We start from the raw sequence: 20,706 nt of genomic DNA on the forward strand, positions 1-20,706 counted from the left end.
CAATGCAGTTATTGGACTGTACTCGTACTGGTTAACAGTCGTTCCTAATGAAATCAACCAAAATCACGTCTGAAAATGTGTTTAAATAAGTTATAGCCAACATCCTTCCAGTCGTCGAAAGGGAGAACAGTAAATATTGTTGCAGCCAAAGGCCACACTCATATTTGAGTCTTTATTTTCAGCCTGTTCTTCCTGAAAGTCCGCGCTAGCTACGACCGGGAGGGCCACAACTACTGTTCACTCATGGGCTGTGAGAGGATCATCATCTCGGCCACCATGACAAGTGACGCGGTGAGTGACTGTACGGCAGCAGCCTATCCCAAGTACAGCCTGACGCCGGCAGAGACTGTCCCCATGCCGAGCTTCCTGAACTTGGTCAACGACTGTACAGGTTGTGGTGCTCCGGTGAGTTAACAGACTTCGCAGAAGTACAGAAGCGTTGTAAGGATATCTCTTTTCTACTTTCAAGATTGGTAGCACAAGCAAAGCCTTATGTCTATGCAATACCGTCAGCTGTAAAATATTTACAAGCCCCAATTCCTCTGTAGTGTATAAACGTTTTCACTGTACACTGAAAACGTGGCCAGCAGGAGTTTAACGATTAACATGTTTCTTTTTTCATATAAACATGACATGACCAAATTAGGAGCCAATCGTCAGTGATGATTACCAGAAATATCTGGAGGTAACCATCTTGTCCGCCGGGGGCGAGGAAATGGATTTGGGCCATAGACCCTATATCGAGGTACGTTTGCATTCTCCCTTTAGTGTTAAAAAAAAAAAGGCTCTTGGTAGATGTCAATGTGCAGATGTTGGCACACTGGCGCACCAAATCCGTAGTGTGTTTTTGGCACACATTTTGACAGATTAGCCAAAGTGGCTCAGTGGGCGTAGGCGTGGCGTACCGGTTAGAGCGTTGGACTTAGAACCAATAGGTCACGGGTTCGATACTCACCATGCTTCGACGTTGTGCCATTGGGAAAGCGCTTTACACGACTTTCCTTGACGGTGGAGTGACTTTAGTGTTATCAAAACTATAATTCATAGACTACGATGATGGAGAGTCATACCAATGCAACATCATACATATGAATAAAAATGGTATCCCATTAATTTGAAATGGAGTACCTCACTTCATACGTCGATGAAGGTTAGACATCCAGGTAGTAAATACGCAAGGTAACAGTCACTCAAGCAAATGGATAGACTTAGTATCCTGGCATTCCTGCACTCCAGATAAACCATTTTTTAACCTGACCTTCGTTTTTACAACCGCTACTCACCTACCAGAAATCATGAAGATCCATCAAAGGTTTCTCGAGTTATGCTGTTGACATACATACAGACCCAGCCCACAGCTGGCGTAACCTAAAATATAACTTTCTCGGCGAAGGTAACTACATGCTAATAGACTATTTGAGGTGCAATTTCCCTCAGATAGACGGTGTCCGGTTCGACGATCGTTCCCGGGGCTTCCTGATCATCACCGTTGACGCGCTGACGGGCGCCGTGACGCATCAGATGACGTTCAACACCAACGGTCAAACTGAAGCTGATGTAGCAATGGCTAACTTCATACGTCATGACATCCCACAGAAGTAAGTGATATACATGTATACATCAAATGCAAATTACTTTTTAGTTGCTAGCCACACATTTAATAGCTGAATGATTTTCAGTGAGTTAACGTAAGAAAGATCTGCTATTTCTAAAAATGTTGATCTTGAGAACATTTGAACGTGTGGTGAAATAGCAGATTGAGTACATACTTTCAGGAACTAAATTCTTCAGGTAAATAGAGCTGTTTATTGGTTTGGCTGTTCAGGACACACAATCATGGCTGCCCAACTAGCCTGCAGCTATTACAAAGGGCTAACCCTGCTGACAAAGACAGGACATTACAATGGACAGCATAACGAGCTATACCAATATTCTAAATATAATATGTACATATTAAAAATTATAGCAATTTGAATTCGTGCAATGAGCAACAACAGCTTTCCGAAATATTCCCTTTCTTGCGGGTGACATTTTTCATCCAATCATTACATGCTAAATTTCCCACTTTCTTTAGCTCCATCGTCCTCATCACAACACGTCACTCTTCAAGTCGGTACGCCCGGGAGTGCCTGACCGCTCTGAAGGAGATCGGAGCTCAGGAGGCTGTTCAGACAGACCAAGGAGGTGTGCTAGTTTGTGTTACTGATGTTATATAGTCTATCTGAATCAAGGTTGAACTGTAATTGCCAACACAAAAATTGGACATACCCGAATTTTCGATTGTTCAACTCCAGTCTTGGTGAAGGAATGAGCAATTCACTACTTCTGTGACGCCACGTTATGCAAATGCGTGACTTGGTGAGCGGTGGATCATATGTTCTGCAACATTGGATTGCTTATTCCTTGACAAAGACTGCAGTTGAACAGTTGGATAGGTCCAATTTTTGTGTTGGCAATTGCACTTCAACCTTGATTCAGAATGATTTTTAACAACACAGATGAATTTTCAAGTGATGTTAATGTTATAGTTTAGTCTAGTCTATGCAATTTGTGCACCGATTGCCAAGATCATTACTAGCTCATCGAATGTGATTACATTATGATTAACATATCTTACTTTTTATTTTCACGCTTGCTTTGTAGATGTTTGAACTGTAAAATAATCTTTCCATATACAATGATTTTCTGGCTATCAAAGTTTGTTATCTCGTCCTCTGTTATAGATAATTTCGCCATGGTCGGCTTCAAGGGCACGGTTTGGCCCAGCTGGATCCAGCAAGTCAACCTGCCGTCCGGTCAGGGTCCGGCACAGATCTACACCAAGATTCCGCTCATGGGCTGAGTCAGAGTAGAACAAGAAGCTTCTTCAACTCATACAATAAATGTTTTCATGCAAAAAGACGTCTCTAGTATTTTCTAACCTGTGCGGTGGGCTTGATTGATTAATTATTGACTGTAAAGTTGTAAGATGGTTGAAAACGATATGAAGATATATGATGAAGAACGTCTACAATGAGTATGTTTATGTAGATGTTGACACGTTTTCATGGGCGGAGTTGGTTTAGAAAAAGAAGCAAACTTCTTCAACTCATACAATAAAAAAATTCATGTAGAAAGACGTCTCTAGTATTTTCTAATATGTAAATTGATTGATCAATCTATTGACTGCAAAGTTTTAACTTGGTTGAAAATAACATAAAGATATATGTATGTAGATTTTGACACATTTCCATTCTACGTTATTTCACCCAGATAACACGACCCAGTAATTGTTATTGCTAAGAATTAAGACGTTTTTTATTCAACATCGTGGCTAGCTGTATTCCCCATACAAGTAAGGGAGCCACTTCGTATCAGTACAAGATATAAAACCTTATCAAATGATAAATGTTGCAGGACATTTGTGACGTAAATCCGTGAGCAGTGGCATTCCAGCTATGTTTGTCAACATACAGGGTTTTCTAACCTTAAGGACACTTTCAATCACCGTACATGCAACGGAACAACTTTATATCAACACAAGACATGAAACTGTATAAAAAGTGTCATTCAGGACATATGTGACGTAAATCCGTGAGCAGTGGCATTCCAACTATGTTTGTTAACATACTGGGTATGCTAACCTTACGGACACTTGCAATCACCGTGCATGAAATGGGAATACTTCCTATCAATACAAGACATGAGACTTTATCAAAGAGGTAATGTATGCATATTTGATATAGTTGACGTAGTTCCGTAACCAAGAACATGCCAACTACATGTATGTAAACACCCCAGGGCTGACCAGACGAAAGCTTGCAATTCGCATGCCTGCAACGGAAGTGCTTTTTTAAAAATATCAATACAAGACATGAGACTTTATGAAAAGGTGGATGCCTGTATATTGGTAACAGGGCATATGTTATATCAATAAACAACAGCATGCCAACTACATGTATGTCAACACCCCGGGTAGGCTTGCCTTACGTACGGACACGTTCTTATCAGACACCCCGCTTCCTATTGTAAATCAAATATATACATAAGACAGTTCTTGTGAGAATATAAGTCACTAAGGCGTTATATAGGTGAACATTTGCCGCCAGTGCCTCGTTGGAAGAAACGAGCGATACACTTGACTTGAGATGTCAACCTGCGTTTTTGCAGCCGTGGTACTGGGACTTTTGACTGCGGTTTTATCGCAGAGCCCAGGTAAGACACTATTAAACAGTTCTCTTTGCTTACTTACGTGCTTGTTAAAGGAATCATACTGTTCGATATGGTGCTATTCTGCACGGTGCTATTTATACCAGACTAAAAAAACGACCCCTTGGAAAGAAATAATCATCCGACTAGAGATTGTGCAGTTCGTTCTTTTGTTGTTGTTGTTGTTGTAAATACTTTCAATCAGTAGGTGATATAGCCAGTAGGTGATATAGCCTCGTCGAAGTAAGAAAGACAATCTATGCTGCTGTTTTGTGGATCTAAGTTTGTTACTATATAGCTGGATGTGAAAGACTCACTAGAGGCGACATTATCACGTCAATGAATGAATCACCAGATAAGCAACTGAAGAGCATATCTTTCATGAAAGATAAGCTATGACCAAAAGTCAGTCTATTCGATATTTTGTTATAGATGTTTTGTTCACAAGTTTAAGCAAGTTTTGGCGAAGAAGCCCGTACAACAAGTCTAAGATGGCGTGTCACTACGAGAAACACGCAGACACCACATAGAATTGGCCGGTGTAATGCTCATCAAGAATCCATTTTGTCTATATCCAATCTACTATTGTTGGCTGGGCGATAAAGATATGTCGTTATAGTAAGTTCCCATTGACCGTACCGTGGTCAATGTTGACAGTTAAGTGTATTTTCAATAGTAACATGGTTATGGTTATGGATGTATAGGCAAAGGTCATACATTGCCGTGCGTAGTTGTACTGACAAGTTAAACAAATATTACATGGGGATCTAACCAGCTGTGGTCCAACTTCGTGATATAAATTTTATCCCAAATAATGTTACAAGGGCACAACGTAGAGATTGTTGTGTCGCTCTCTACCTAAGTAGAGGATAAGCCCTGGCTTGTATTGGGCGTCTGTTTAAGCGTATCTGTGTCCTTTCTATTTTGTAAGTTTTTCTAGTTATATATGGCCAATATATACCAAGACAAGCTGACAAAAGAGAAAGGCCAACAAAAACGCCTGAAAAAAATTAGTCCGAAACAAGCCGGAGCCTAGCCTCTGCATGGAGAGTAATGGGGCTTGGCTTTGAATCATATTACATTCTAAATCGGAAAAAATATTAAGAATACAGTTGCATGGCTTTGTAAATAACTCATCATAGATACAAGTCTGTATCACAGTGTCTGTATCTATATAGCCGGCATAACCGCCTTTCGGAGTAACACACAAGCTTGTCCAAACTCATAGGAGAGTAAAGGGAAGAATATGTGAACTGAGCAATGCTCCCGACATAAAACTAAAACGATCAGCCCACACACATGAAAAAGGCATCGATGGGGTCATTATAGGAACGAGCAGCAGATAGAGATATGTCTACACATAGAGATATCTACGGAGTATGGCAAACACCCGAAGTCTATACATAATTTGAATCGACGTCATTTTTGTATCACCAGGGTGCCCGGATGTTGACTCTACCTTGACCCCATGGAACCCTGGGCATGACCCCACCGCGCAGGTGGTTGTGGGTAGAGGACAGAACTATCTGCTCCAATCATCCGCAACGTTTCTCTCACTGGAAGTCAAAGATGGGGGTAAGTCAAGGTTTCTACCAGATTCTTCTGATACTTGTTAGAAATATCTAATACTGAAACCTTGATTAACATCACAAAAGGTACTTGGCGTTGTGTTGTCCAGCACTTATAAAATGACGTCACGAGTGTGTATGCTTTCACAATTTGTACACTGGAAGGCTTGTATTCACTGACTTGGAACCGACAAGTAATGTAGGAATAGTACTACTGGAAGATGTGCTGCAGGAACAGTTTCAACACAAAAAGTAATTTGTTTGTATTCCAAAATGCGTGTTGTGTACAATGGCCTAAAGGAATGCACACAATACCACCATTCTTTAATCAGGTTGCACAGTAGGAAATGTTAGGGGGTGATGATCGTTGATTCCCACGCTTTAACATTTCATCCACAGGAAGGCTTGTCTTTGCTGACTTGGGTCCGACAAGTGATGCAGAAATAGTCCTTCGGTCGCGTGAGATCACGTTGAGCAGCGATGGCGAGTTCCACATCGGCAGTGAGACCTGCCCGTACCAGGGGAAGGCCACGGTGTCCCTGTACGGCCGCAAGGACGACCAGAAGAACAGCAAACAGTTCCTGGTCATGGCGGGAGGGACACTGGAGATCCACGGGCAGCACAAGCTGGCGTGGACACAGCTCACACAGACAGTTCCGGCAGGGGGCCTTCCTAAGGTGGGTGCTGAGACTTTACTTTTACGTTGTATATCGTCTTAATGAGTATCTATCTTTATTGAAAAATCATTGTCCTGAAGGACAAATGGATACTTCAATGGACGCATTAGTGTTTCATTTATTTTCATTCATTTATCAATTTATACAGGGAAAAATACTACCAGGCAACAAGCCTGTTTTTCATATATCCCTGACATTAGAATTTACGAATAAACACTGCCACAACAGTCTAAAGATAAAGACCACAGCATGTCCAGGACAAAAGATACAAAAACCGGAAGTTCTGCTGCAATACCAAGGAAAGCCAACGGCCGGGTGACCCATGATCAACCTTACCTTTTCAAAACCTACCCACCTACTAAATGTCATCGCAATCCATCCATAGCTTTTAGGTCATTGTTGGTCATGATATGCAAAGACAAAAAAAAATCCTGTATACAGACAAACGACCAGAAAACACTACCTTCATTCTCATTGAGGAAATTATGAACAAAAGCTAATACCAGTGTGGAACAAAACTCAAAATAGTGTCCCTTTTCTTGTACAACAGGGTACCTATGCTTGGGATTCGAACACTATGGGAGGGGGCCCGGGAATGCACGTGCACGTCATCGACGAGATATCTGGAGCCGTGTTGGACTGGCAAACCTTCGACACGTACGCCAGCCAACAGGACAGCCGGAGTCTGGAAACTTTCATCGACCAAATACCGTCCGAGAAAATCGTGGCGCTGATAACGCAAGACGAGGCCTCCAATAATCTGGAAGCTTCAGCCCGACAGAAGATCAGAGAGGCGTTTGGAAGCGTTGAAGTGAACTCATTGGGACACAGGTACATAGGCGACCCTAACATACATGAATGTATACGCACTGACCCTAACCTCTCGACGAAGATGCCATTATAGCTAGACGTTATTTCAAAGCATTTGTATACAATATCATGTACGTGTACTTAGAATATTGTTGTAGCTTGTTAATATGCTGTCCATGTCAAAATTCCATTGTAATGTCTTATCTTTGGCTAGTCCTTTGTACTAGCAACAGGCTAGTTGGGCAGCCTTGGTTGTGTGTGCTGAACAGCCAAACCAATAAACAAAATGAATAAAAAACAGGTACAATACAGTCACGGTGGTATTGATATAGCTAGGGTTTTGACAGCTGAATGTCATTTCTAAAATGAGTTCGTCCATTTTGCAACATACTCATACACATGTGCCACTTTAGGCAGCCCTGGGTGCTGGTGGGTGTGAAGGGAGATCCCGGTGCTGCAGTGGAGCAAAGGATCCCCTATGTCGGTGAGTACTTTTAGAATCCCTTCTTTCTTGGTCGATACCGCTGCTTTTCTTAACTCAATGGATCTATCTATCTACGTGTGTACACAGCAGTCAGCATGTTTTCAACATGATATGACATTGTATTCATTCACATTTGCCCGCTGTCATAATCCAGACGAGCAGACCACAGGCAGAGCTACCATCACCGGCACCTTTGATGCCTTCTTCGGATCCTTCGACGTCACCGCCACAAGTGAATGGCTAGGTAAGAACATCTCAGATTGTTGGTTCGATCTGATAAATAAACTGATGGTGAGCAGTGGAAACTGCACTAAACGTTTTGCTTGGAAAAATAGTCTTACTATTTGATATACGGTAACATCATTGTTTATCGTAAGGTGATGTTCGGTTGCATCTTGAAATATCTACTATGTTTTCATTGTCTACGCCAGGACGATCCCGTTTCACCTTTTCGGTGGAGGGCACAGGAGGTGAGTACGTCATCAACCTGAAGGATGACGTCAGCTCCTGGCAGCCTGGGGACCACATCGTGCTGGCCAGCACGGACTACAACATGGAGCAGGCAGAGGAGTTCCAGTTGCTGCCGTGTCCGGAGTGCTCGAGCCACCAGGTCAAAGTTAGTGGTGAGAATCTCCAATGATTTCTGTCTATTTATTCATTCCCTTTAATCCCCATCATTTTCTTTCAACACATGCTTGTGTTCTAGTCGCTCTTGAGACTGTTAATGACTAGTAGTGGTTCGTCCGTCAATCGGACGAAGACCGCTGTACGTCATCCATCATTTGGCTGGTTCACATGTGTCCTCATGTGGCTGCTAATGAATGGGTAATGTTTGACTCCAGGGCAAATTAAGTACACCCACTTCGGCGAGATCTCGGATGACGTAGACATGAGAGGAGAGGTTGGTCTGCTGACCAGGAACATCAAGTTCCAGGGGGAGGTAGAGGACAGCTGCTACGGCGACAACTTCTGTCAGTTCTTCGACTACGACACCTACGGTGGACATGTGAAGGTACCTTTGGATTAGCATATGGAGATATCATTACACAAATAGTTAGTGTTTGTTTTCAACGTAGGCTTTTTATGGGTCTGGCTCCCTTTCGTTTATCACCATCAGATTCAAGTAGGTTTCAAGAACGTGCACTTGTGTTTGAATACAACACAAGTATTTTCATGGGTCTTACTCAGAGCCAAATTCTCTCTTTTCTGTTTCTCATCACCAGATTCTACCAGATTTCAAGAACGTCCATCTATCCGGCATCGAGTTCACCCGTATGGGCCAGCAAGTGCAGGGCAGCTACCCTGTCCACTTCCACATGGCCGGAGATGTGGACGAGGTCGGAGGCTACAGCCGCCCCACGTACGTCCGAGAGCTGTCCATTCACCACTGCTTCTCCCGCTGTGTGACCATCCACGGGACTCATGGACTGCTGGTCAGTCTGTGTCGACTCTGTACCAAAATAGTCATTTTTTTGTGAAACAGCAACAATGCAAGCCCATAGATCTGGAAATGGCTTTACAACCATAACCAAATCGTAGTTGATCTTGACGTGTGTTTACATCTGTACGGCAGTTGAAGACAAAGGGTATTCTGACAAAGGATAAACTGTTGTCCATTGCAAATGAAAAATTGGACTCACGGGAATTTCCTGCACGTATGACATCAGTAATTGGTCAAATGTCGTCGGAAGTCGATAGCGTTCCCCGTCCTAGTTGGGGGAAGATTGGTGCGCCTTTCATTTGATTCATTGCTGACGCCACACGTATAGAACGTCAAGTTTCCACAGCGATTGAGTTAAATTATTTGAGTTGGATGTTAACCGTTTATCTCTTCATTATGTATTTTACCAACTCAGATAAACTTTCACGCTAATGTTCTGGTACGTTTGCAGGTCCAAGACACGGTTGGGTACGACACCCTCGGCCACTGCTATTTCCTGGAGGACGGAGTGGAGCAGCGGAACGTGCTGGACCACAACCTGGGCCTGGTGACGCGGGCGGGCACGCTGCTGCCCACCGACAGGGACGACAACATGTGCCGCTCCATGAGGGACGCCGTGTACGGGGATTACGTCCCTGCATTAGCCGACTGTCGGTGAGATAATTTTGCAAGCGTATTACAGGATGCCACTGAAAACCTTTATACTCATGATTTGTGCTTGTAAATCGACACATCTAAAGAATATATTGATTTGATTTGATTATGACAATTATGTTGATAGATTTCAAATGTTCTTGACTATGTTCTCTCCATACATTTGTCATATATCATGATGATATTGTGCAACACGGTTTACCATCAGCTCTTGTATTGCCAACATGTAGTTGTATTAACTTAACTCTGTAGCTTTAATAAGTATTTTTCAACTCACTCGTTGTTGTTGTGAATTAACTTAAAGGGCTGTGACCACGTTCTGGATTGCCCATCCAAACAACGTTCTCACCAACAATGCGGCCGCCGGATCTTTGGTGTGCATTTCCTTCTTTCTTTCTTGGACGTACGATGTTACAAGGCCAATGAATATTTTCTAAAACCTATGTAAAAATATATATTTTATTTTCTGGAAACGTACAATCAATATCGTCGTATGTCCCCTGCGAAGTGGCATCGAATGACTAGACTAGACTAACTAACACAAGATAGAGAAGTCACAGTTCGATTCCTTTAATTCACTGGCTAGACGTTGTGTCCTTGGAAAAGGCACTTAACACTACTTTCCTCACTTCACCTAGGTGTAATTATGAGTATCTGACTTCGGTTAGGGGGGGGGGGGGTATAAGGCAGTGGAAGGAGAGGCCCGGATGGGCTCAGTCTCCCTATACCGTGCCCTAGACACAGTGAATTAACAATCCACTGCCCCTGCGGCCCAGAAAGCCTACGGGACTACCTTCACCATAACCTTTTTTTATAATATCTAAAGCATACAGGAATCTGGTACATCTTCCACAATGAGCCAACCGGTCCGTCAGCGGGCGCCCTGCCGAGGAACCAAGCATTCCGGGCGCCCTTAGGACGTTTCTACAACAACAGAGCGCACTCCAACGGAATAGTAAGCATCATTAAGGTTTTGCAAGAACCTCCATGAAAAGTGTTAACAACAACATGGTTCTTCTGTATCCGTATCTGTATAGCTGGTATAACCGCCCTTCGGCGTAACACACCAGCTTCTCAGGCACGCGGCGCGTCAGCAGCAGTGGTTATATTACACTGAACGGCCTATCGCAGCTAACTTTTGCACATCTGACTGCAACCGTTCCTTAAAGCTATTTAGTGAAGATGTTCCTCTGTGTGAATATGAAATAACATTTAACTGAAACAATCGCTTATTTCAGCTTACTTTCGTTGTACAACTGAGCCCTTATTGCAGGGATTACTAGAAGTTGCACAACGCGTTTCTAACAAGTGACCGGACGGATATGAATAACAAGGAAGAAATGACAATAGAATAATGAAATTTTGTGTAAAGATATGTGTGTGTGTGTGTGAAGGTACAAGCTTCAGAATTTAGACTGTTAGTATAATCTACATATATGTAAGAACGTGAGGGTGTGACTCAATGCAACAGAGCCATCGTCTGTTCAGTGCTGCGAAGATAGCTGTTAAACAGATATCTATAGATCATGTTGAAGTCATTACTATGTCTATTGTACGATCATCATACTTAATACACTGATGCTTCAAGTTGCTCATTAACTGAGTAATTAACCTGCCTAATTTACTTTTAAATGACCTCGCACTGTGTTTACCTAGGACGGGTTTATGATCGACAACGGAGTGAAGACCAGCCAGCCATCTGCAAATAAGCCGGAGGAGTATCTATCCAGAACCGGCGGACGGTATTGGTCTTTATCTCATATTCTTCAAATTCACGTTTTCTTCAATCTTGTGCATTCTTTCTTTTATGGTATCCTTCGTCGTGCCATAAAGTTATGCTTAAAGACGATTGGATGGATTTCAACAAAACCATTTGGTATGATACATCATGGATCTTCAATAGCATTCTGACGCAAAACCACAAAACATTTACAAAACGGAGCGGTAACCTTCCTTTTGCTATTTGACATGTTGTCACCTGCAGGTACAAACCTCACCAGAACTCTGACCTCCTGCAGCCACGCGTACCAGCCATGATCGAGGGTCTCATCGCCTTCAAGAACTGGGACCAGGGAGCCTGGGTCCGGGGAGGGGACATCTGGTTCAACAAATGCGCCTTCGTGGATAATGGAAAAGGACTGACTATGGCCAGGTACCGAATTCATATGTCATTTCTACAGTCACCGTGACAATGCGCATGACTTGGATTCATCATGAATTTGTCTCGGTGTTTCTCTACCTGTTTACAGACTTGCAGGTGTCTCATTACGCGTCTGTAGCTACACGATTCGTCTCTTTATTTGTTTATCTCCCGGTATCAAGGAAATAGCCTCCGGCTAGTTCGGTAGACCTGGCTGTATGTCATTTTATACAGCCTAATAAATCAAATGAAATCAAATTAAATCAAGAGATTCATTCCTCATTATGGTGTTAGAAACAAAAGTTCTGACAGTTATCAAATGATTAGTCATTGCCAAATGGCTTGCCGAATAGTCGATGAACCATGTCACGACTGATATTAACGTGCATTTGTTGATACAGTGAAGGCACGTTCCCTAACGACGTGGGATCGAGCCAACACGTCCGGAACAGCATCTTCATCGGAGAGAGTGAGAACGTGGGGACCGCCAGCGGGTCCAGTGTGTGGGGGATGGGTGGGGTCAAGCCGGTACCGAGGAGTCTGCCTCACGCTACGTGAGTAACGTTTTCAAAGCACTTAGAGAATTTCAATGCCTTTTTTTAATATAATTGTCGTGCATTTAAGTTATATTTAATCTGACTCCACTGCTGCTTAGGAAAAATCACACCATGATGAACTATGACTATATAAACACAAAATTATTGTCACTAGACCTGACATGATGTCAGGAAACGACTCTAAGATTTTCAGCAATGCCTTTTTAAAAATATGATTGTCGTGCATTTAAGTTATATTTTATCTGACTCCACTGCTGCTTAGGAAAAATCGCACCATGATAAACTATGACTATATTAACACAGAATCCTTGACACTAGACCTGACATGATGTCAGGAAACGACACTAAGATAGAATTCAATTACCTCCATGAAAAAAATTTTCGGTCTGTTTGTTTGTTTGTCCTGGTGTGTGTCCGTAGTTGGATATTGTAGAGTGAATGGCAGGATGGGAAGGTTGGCTTGGCCCTGGTCCAAAGTCGGCCTCGCATAGATGGAATTAGTGACAAATTTGCAATAATGAATAAGACGAGAAATAAAACAAAATCGCTAAATATTTCACTGGGGTATTCGTCTGTGTTTACACAAGCTCCCCTCTAGGGTACAGTTACAGTCTGCCCGGCCGCTAGGAGCGCGATTTAGTCAGGCTAACTGAGGTATGAGATATGTCTTATTTCTTCTTGAATCGTAGGACCTTCCCGATACGAGGACTAGAAATATACGACGGTCCCACCCAAGCCGAAAGCTGCACTTTCAAAAAGTTCGCCGCCGCCCCGGAGTACAACCGCTGGAGCAGCGCCATCGGATATCTCCTGGGCAACAACTGGCAAATGACGCCGAACAACAACGTCACTGGGGCCAAGTTTGAGGATGTGAGTTGATGACATATACGTAGTCTTTTCAGCGGAAGATAGAAGCTACCAGAGCATGTATTTACAGAGGGATAGAGAAAGATAGGTAGATTCATACATACATACATGTAATTTTAACCATATTATCCTAACAGTAACAAACAGCAAGCTACTGTAATTATTTCCTTATTTCGCCTATCTTGAAATGTGGGTGTTGGAATAGGGGACTTTTATCATACACACTGTGGCACAAATCCAGCATATACAAAACTTTTGCTCCCAAGCATCTGTGAAGGCTAATGTTGGACACTCTTCTATCCCCAGGTTCAGACCCGTGTGTTCCACGGTGGTAAGAACCTGCCCTGGTTCGGCAGGTATGAAAACGACGGGGATAAGTCCCAGATCACGCAAGACGTGGACGGCAGCCTCACCGGCTACCCGGACAGCTACGTAGTCGGGCAGAACAACTACCTGGTCAGGAACCCGGGGTGCCTAGAGAAGCCGGAGTGGCAAGCGTACGTCTGCAGCGGGAAGTATGGACAGGTAGGCATTCAAAAACATGTACCTCTGTCATTGTACTATATAGTAGTACACACGATTCCTATTTCCTTTGTATCGCTTTACATAGAGCAAAGACAACGAATATGTATTGTGCCGCGCAGTTAATTGCCAACAGAAGTGGAAGATGTTGATGATGATGATGATGATGATGGTGATGATGATGACGATGATGATGATGATGATGATGATGATGATGATGATGATTGTTACTTGCACGCTCTTGCCATAAAGGCTGCTGCTACTGGACAATAGAGGAAAACAAAACGGCTTAAGCTATGCTACGACTAAATATATCGTTTTCAAAATAGTTAACTATATAAAGCTATGCTACCACTAGATCTTTAGTTTATATGACTCTTCCCTCTTCTTGAAATTAGATCTGTCTTTACCCCAGCTGTATATCCAGGCAAGGCAGCCAAACTCCCTCCTGATGTCGATGGTTCGTGACGAGTATCCCGATCAGCCGCTCACAATGAAGGGGCCCCTGAAGCAGGGTCCTAGCGGCTTCCAGCAGTACCAGCCCACGGTCATGCTGGAGAAGTCATACACCGTCCACTGGAACGGGCGGGCTCCCGAACAACTGACCGTCTACCCGATAAACTTCAACAGGTACTGCATGCGTATCAAATAATAGCTCTTGGGCAGTTGGAACTAGTCAATCTTTATGTAGAAAAATAAGAAATTCAGTTGTCAAATCAATCTAGTTGTCTGTAATTGCAGTAGAAATAACTACCGGCTACTTACCAAACGGCGACTTCGTCAAATAAAAGTAATCTAAACTTTGTCCTTGCATATTCAAGTTAACCCAGCATAATCTGTATCTGTATATATATAGCAGGTATAACCGCAATTCAGCGTAACACACCAGCTCCTGTATCTGTGCCTGTATAGCTTCGCAGGTACCCGGCGCGCAGCAGCTGGCCGGTTATATTACACGGAACGACCTGTCACACCTAACCTTTACACATCTAACTACAATCGTTTTTAAACCTATCTATGGAAGATGCCCCTACTGTATTTTATATTAACCCAGCCCATTCCCACCTCAGCGGAGACTGGCTGCGGCTGGGACTGTGCTACCCGCCAGGAACCATCTTCCGAGTCACGTACCAGCTGGAGAGGCGGTATCCGCGCGCCGTGCTGCACGATGAGGAGATCCATCCCGTCTCCAGCTTAGCCGCTGTGGAGGGGGGAGACGGCAAGATGTTCTACTTCGAGGAAAGCACAGGGTGAGAAGAAGTATTTCAGCTCTCTTCTTAGCATTTCACTGAGAGTAGAGATAAACATGATGATTTCCAACATCCTTTTTGTCGTTTTTTTTGTCTTCAAAAAATGCTAACACTTTGAGGAAAGTACGAGGTAAGCGAAAGCTTAGTGAAACCTCTGACAACTAAGATACTGTTACTGTAACAGTACTGTGTAATATTGATGCTCTTTTAGACGACCCGCATATACATTCACTCTGACAAGATTTGCAAACATACAAATTCTGGATATGCTTATATTAGTAATACATAAACTCGAAACATTGACCGAGGCTATGGGGAGATTGTCGTCAAAAGTAGAATGAAGACTGAGAAAGATAATATCTTATGAACATAGTGTCTTGCTGAATTGTTTCCTTGCAGCCTGTTCTTCCTGAAAATCCGCGCTAACTACGACCGCGAAGGTTACGACTACTGTTCACACATGGGCTGTGAGAGGATCATCATCACGGCCACCATGACAAGTGACGCGGTCAGCGACTGTACGGCTGCAGCCTATCCCAAGTACAGCCTGACGCCGACAGAGACTGTCCCCATGCCCAGTTTCCTGAGCTTGGTTAACGACTGCACTGGATGTGGCGCTCCGGTGAGTTCCAAGAAATGACGGCTGCATTCCAGAAAGGTTTTAAATCACTAAGCCATTAGACTAGCATAACCATTTAAACATACATTCATCCAGCAAGAGTTGTTAGAAACGCCAGACAACTTGTCAGCACGTCTAGAGGACTGCATTCACATGTGTGAGGGTGCAAGGAGGAAGGGGCGCGCATCCATATGCATCGTGTCTATGGAAGGACCAAGAAAGGGAAGCCATCCAGAAAACATAATAATTTACCCATAGATTTCTCGACAAAATCTACAGAGCTCAGAATGACTGTACCACTATTCTGGACACGTTATATTACTACACGTGACTCCAGTAGTGGGTTAGTGGTGCCTAGAAGTGCACTGAAGTGCATTGCTTTTAAGAAATGCACTTCTTGGCACCACTATCATGATAGAGACCTATAAGTTTCTATCATAATAGGAGGGAGTAACGGACTTGTATTTCTCTTCAGGAGGCCATCGTCTATGATGACAACCTGAAGTACTTGGAAGTGTCCGTCCAGTCCGCAGGCTGGGAGGAGTTACAGCTCGGACACAGGTCCTTTGTAGAGGTACACTTTTGAACTTCTCTATCATATCGAGTGTAGCCTCTACCAGGCTCCAGAGGCGGCTGGAAAGAGTAGAAATCGGCCAAATAAACGGAAAAACATGAAAGAGGAGTTAGTCTACTATAGGGGTACAGTTTCCCACTGTTTGTGGATGGGAAATGGTCCCCCTCTCCGTAGCCGACTCCCTTAGCATACTATTCTCTCTATCTGTTCAATTTCTACTATTTTTCCAGCCATCCACGGGGCCTGGTAGAGGCTAATCGAGTGATGCTAAGCACAAGTTAGGGTTTCAAGGAGTAATACAAAATGCGACTTCAGACACGAATATAAAGAGTATCTCGCTAATATCACGTGGAGAACAACCTTTTCAAGCACCCTTTTTCCGCTAAAGGCTGAGACGTCGTTGCGGCCGCTGGTGATCGACCAAAGATTCGACAAAGATCTTTTAACGTTTTATGTGCTGTAATTTTACATCTAACGTCATATTCCAATAATCAAATCAAGGGTCTCACAAATCCGATTCTGCCGTCTAGTGGCAAGGATACCTATTAGTAAGCAGACGTCGTTTGACATATGGGGAAAAGTATATTCTTTTTAAGTGTCTAAAAAATAGAAACCCACTCATTAAAAAAAAGTGGGACACTGCTTCATGTCAAACTCAAAAATCGCAGATTGTATTCCGTGGTAGTTCTTAGAATAGCCATTTGTTCCACTTGTCAACATGGTTAATTCGCATGCCCGTAGCCAGGATTTTGAATGGTTTTTTTTTTGTTAATGTTTGAGGGACCATCGAGCGCCGTAGGCGCGAGACGAGCGCCGCAGGCGCGAGCTTTCTAGGGGGGTCCGGGGGTATGCCCCCCGGAAAATTTTAAAAATTGAACCTTCTGATATGGCATTTCCCATGTTTTTGAGAGGATTTCAAAGAAAAAAAATCAGAGACAAAGTTAGCAGTTTTTCTAGGATTCCAGCCCCGCTGGTGATACAAATACGTCCGCCTTGAAAAAACAAACATTGGACGTTAAAAAGTGGACCCTGGAGCGTTTCAAATTCTAAGAATTGAACCTTCTGAAAGGGCATTTCCTGTGTTTTTGAGAGAATTTGAGAAGAAAAATCAGAGACAACGTCGAAGTGAGCAGTTTTTACTAGGATTCTAACCTCTGTGGCCTTGCTGTTGATGCAAATACAAATAAGTCCGCCTTGAAAAAAAATCTTGAACATTGAAAAGTGGACCTTCAAGCCTGTGAAAGTGGACCTTCAAGCCTGTGAAAGTGGACCTTCAAGCCTGTGGGTGGGTTCGTCCGAACCCCCCGAACCCCCCCTGGCTACGGGCATGATTCGCACTATCTGCATATTACCTTTTCTATGCATTGTTTCATGTTGCAAGTAGCCTTCGGGCAAGAGCTTGCAAATAAAACTCTTTATAACGACGTCTTTCAGATAGACGGAGTCCGGTACAACGGCCACAATCGTGGTTACTTCGTCATGAGTGTTGACGCGCTCACCGGAGCCGTGACGCACAGGATGACGTTCGACACCTACGGGCAACCTGAAGCCGATGCTGCCATGGCGAGCTTCATCCGAACCGTCATCCCACAGAAGTAAGTAACAACATGAAGGCCATTTAATCGCTTTGTTAGAATCAAATAAAGCACCTACAAAGTACCACATAGACTTCAAATACAGTCAGACCTGGTCTCAACAACTGCTCAAGGGAGTAAGGAAAATGGTTGCTGAGGGAAAATGGTTGCTGAGGGAAAATGGTTGCTGAGAACAAGGTGGCGTTAAGTATGTAAAAATGGACGGGGCTTTTTCTAAGTAGCTTGTGACTGGAGGTGACTACCTGTGCCAGCTGGTTGCCCGATCAGATCTGAATGTACCTGACATGAACAAAAATTGTGTTTTTCAACTTTGAAATGGTCCTCCAAATCTAATATACTGGTTTTGTTTAGCTCCATCGTCCTTGTGTCGGTGCGTGACGCGGCACACACGCGTGCCAGGGAGTGTCTGGTCGCACTGAAGGAGATCGGAGCTCAGGAGCCGGTGCAGACAGTTTTCAGAGGTGCGTTGTCTCTGTTGCAATTTCTTCTAGTAAGATTGCATTGAGAGTTATCACTTCCTTGCCTTACCTTACGCCTTAGGTCCTCATGTACTTTTAGGCACCGTTGGGCAGCAAGTTTCCATCAAATCGCAAGAAAATTTTCAAATGCTTTTAGTTTTTTAGAAGCTAGGCTCAAAAACTCCAGTTAGAATTAAAACTACCTATACCTTGTCTGATTTCATTCTATCGACTGTTGCAGGCAATTTCGCAATGGTTGGTTTCAAGGGCACGGTTTGGCCCAGCTGGATCCGGCAAGTCAACCTGCCGTCCGGCCAGGGTCCGGCACAGATCTACACCAACATCCCGCTCATGGGCTGAAGAATGACCACATGGGAGTCTGTCTAATTCATCAATAAAAGTTGATGGATGTAGATTTGTATTGCATCCTTTTGTCTCGTCATTGCGATCGTTTTTTCGATCTAGTTCGTAATCTATTTATTTATATATTTATCATTTATTTATCGTTGCCATTCTATTGGCAGTGTTAACATCTACATTTCGCATTGATAAAAGTTTAAGTGCCTTTTTTCACGTCGGTACGGTATAGAATTGACGGTAAGTACCTCCACACATAGAAATGAAGAGGCCGTGGCTCCGTGTTTTACCTCTTGTCCCATAATACTACAAGACATGTTTGGACAAAGTTCTAGCGACGGACTCTGTTCATTTGCAGGATGGTCTCAAAATAATGCATGGATGTAATACTGCATCATTTGTATTACTTGCTACGTGTATGATACACTCAGGAAGGCCGCAGTATAACATCGATACTATGTGAGGTTAGGTTAGGTTAGGTTAGGTTAGATTAGGTTAGGTTAGGTTAGGCCTGGTTAGAATAATCTCATGTAGCAGCCTAAGAATAGATTCAGAATTGTTTATCGTCCGATTAGGTGCGACCTCAAATCAACTTACTATATGCTATGTAACCCCTCAAAACTCTTTTACACACAGCTGGAGTTGTTCACGTGACCTTTCGCCCATCAACAGTTTACATTACGTAAATGACACCTAATGATGCTTTACACTCAAAACCCAATATCGACATCCTCCCATTATCTTTGAATACACATGTCTATATTTGTCCTTAAAGTAAAAGCAGGCGTATTTATGATAACATTAGCGATATGACCGGCAGCTCTCTATCTTCATGTCTATCTTGTCTCCAACGACTTGGAAGTCAAAGAGACTAGGTAGAAATATCTTACATAGAATTGAGAAGAAATTGAGTTGATAATTCCTTAGGTGGCGTGTGGGATACTGGTACACTTTTAACTCCTGCTTTTTGATTGTTTTAATTCACATACTTGTGGTTCGAAACCGACAGTCCTATGGCCGCACATGGGGTAATTGTTGTATTGAGGTCACCTTCGCGCCGAATGGCAGTCGCTGCTACAGACCCTTGCGATCTATCCCCGCCAAATGTGTGCTCCTCGCAATTCAGCCCCTGGCTGCGAAGAGAGAGTATTCGGCCTACCCAATGACAATAACAATAACAGAGTCCTCGTATTGCTGTTATAATTTAAATGAGACAAAATGACTAGGTAGGCACCTGCAGTGCTCATCAGTCTACCAAAATGTTAACTTCAGGGCTAGGCGTTAATTCTAGCTTCAACTGCGATAATTTGTGTCATCAAAAGATTCGATATAATAATGTAAATGGTTATCAAAAACTTTACAGTGTACACTAAGCGTGGAGTAATATGGTACAATTCGGTCACAGTACATTTTCTCACAAGGACAACACGAAGGGTGTTGGATAAACATTGCGACGTAAGCTTAAAGTCGTAGGCCCTTGCAGTTCTCCCCCAAAAGCTGCTAGATTGCCCAAATCTACACCAATTTTTCTGGAGCCCAAGAGCCCAATGAGATATAAGTTCTGGTGCAGTACCATTGAAAGCCGCTGGGGTGGGGTGGCAGACTGCATACCGAATATCAAACAGATCCATCAGCGGTTTCTTGGGTTACCAAGGTATAAAACATCTAATTATCTAGGGGATGCAATACTGCAAATTTTGTAAGATTTTCAGACCGATCGTGATACTGTAAAAAAGCCTCCAACCCTGATGAGTCGACAAAAAAACGTCATATCGCAGCTTCCTAATTAGCACATCTTTATCAAAATTTAGTCGCCTCTCGAGACAATAGCAAACACAGCACGTGTACTGTGTCCACCGGGGCGCGCCCCCTTCCTAAAATCAGCAAACACGTCATATGTAGGTTAGGTGCGGCAAAGATATAAATTGTGCATAAAGAACGGAGA

General features: G+C 43.3%; 2 protein-coding genes across 2 annotated transcripts; both read left to right on the forward strand.

Annotated features, from left to right (window-relative positions):
* Positions 1 to 187: 187 nt before the first annotated feature.
* Positions 188 to 3,116, forward strand: LOC136434487 (cell surface hyaluronidase-like). The gene is made up of 5 exons (XM_066427307.1): positions 188 to 405; positions 647 to 745; positions 1,438 to 1,598; positions 2,075 to 2,184; positions 2,724 to 3,116. The coding sequence occupies exons 1-5, from the start codon at positions 244 to 246 to the stop codon at positions 2,840 to 2,842; spliced, it is 651 nt and encodes a 216-aa protein (XP_066283404.1). The 5' UTR covers positions 188 to 243; the 3' UTR covers positions 2,843 to 3,116.
* A 919-nt stretch (positions 3,117 to 4,035) lies between these two features.
* Positions 4,036 to 18,819, forward strand: LOC136434486 (inactive cell surface hyaluronidase CEMIP2-like). Its single transcript, XM_066427305.1, has 24 exons — positions 4,036 to 4,194; positions 5,626 to 5,763; positions 6,156 to 6,433; positions 6,984 to 7,264; positions 7,657 to 7,727; positions 7,882 to 7,971; positions 8,159 to 8,350; positions 8,570 to 8,739; positions 8,951 to 9,160; positions 9,620 to 9,822; positions 10,127 to 10,196; positions 10,649 to 10,777; positions 11,479 to 11,564; positions 11,807 to 11,974; positions 12,364 to 12,516; positions 13,209 to 13,389; positions 13,693 to 13,911; positions 14,324 to 14,538; positions 14,979 to 15,158; positions 15,558 to 15,780; positions 16,253 to 16,351; positions 17,786 to 17,946; positions 18,298 to 18,407; positions 18,646 to 18,819. Exons 1-24 carry the CDS (start codon positions 4,128 to 4,130, stop codon positions 18,762 to 18,764), a joined length of 3,813 nt encoding a protein of 1,270 aa, XP_066283402.1. The 5' UTR covers positions 4,036 to 4,127; the 3' UTR covers positions 18,765 to 18,819.
* Positions 18,820 to 20,706: the final 1,887 nt, after the last annotated feature.

The sequence above is a fragment of the Branchiostoma lanceolatum genome, chromosome 5 (genome assembly GCF_035083965.1).
Source record: "Branchiostoma lanceolatum isolate klBraLanc5 chromosome 5, klBraLanc5.hap2, whole genome shotgun sequence".
Lineage (NCBI taxonomy): Eukaryota > Metazoa > Chordata > Leptocardii > Amphioxiformes > Branchiostomatidae > Branchiostoma > Branchiostoma lanceolatum.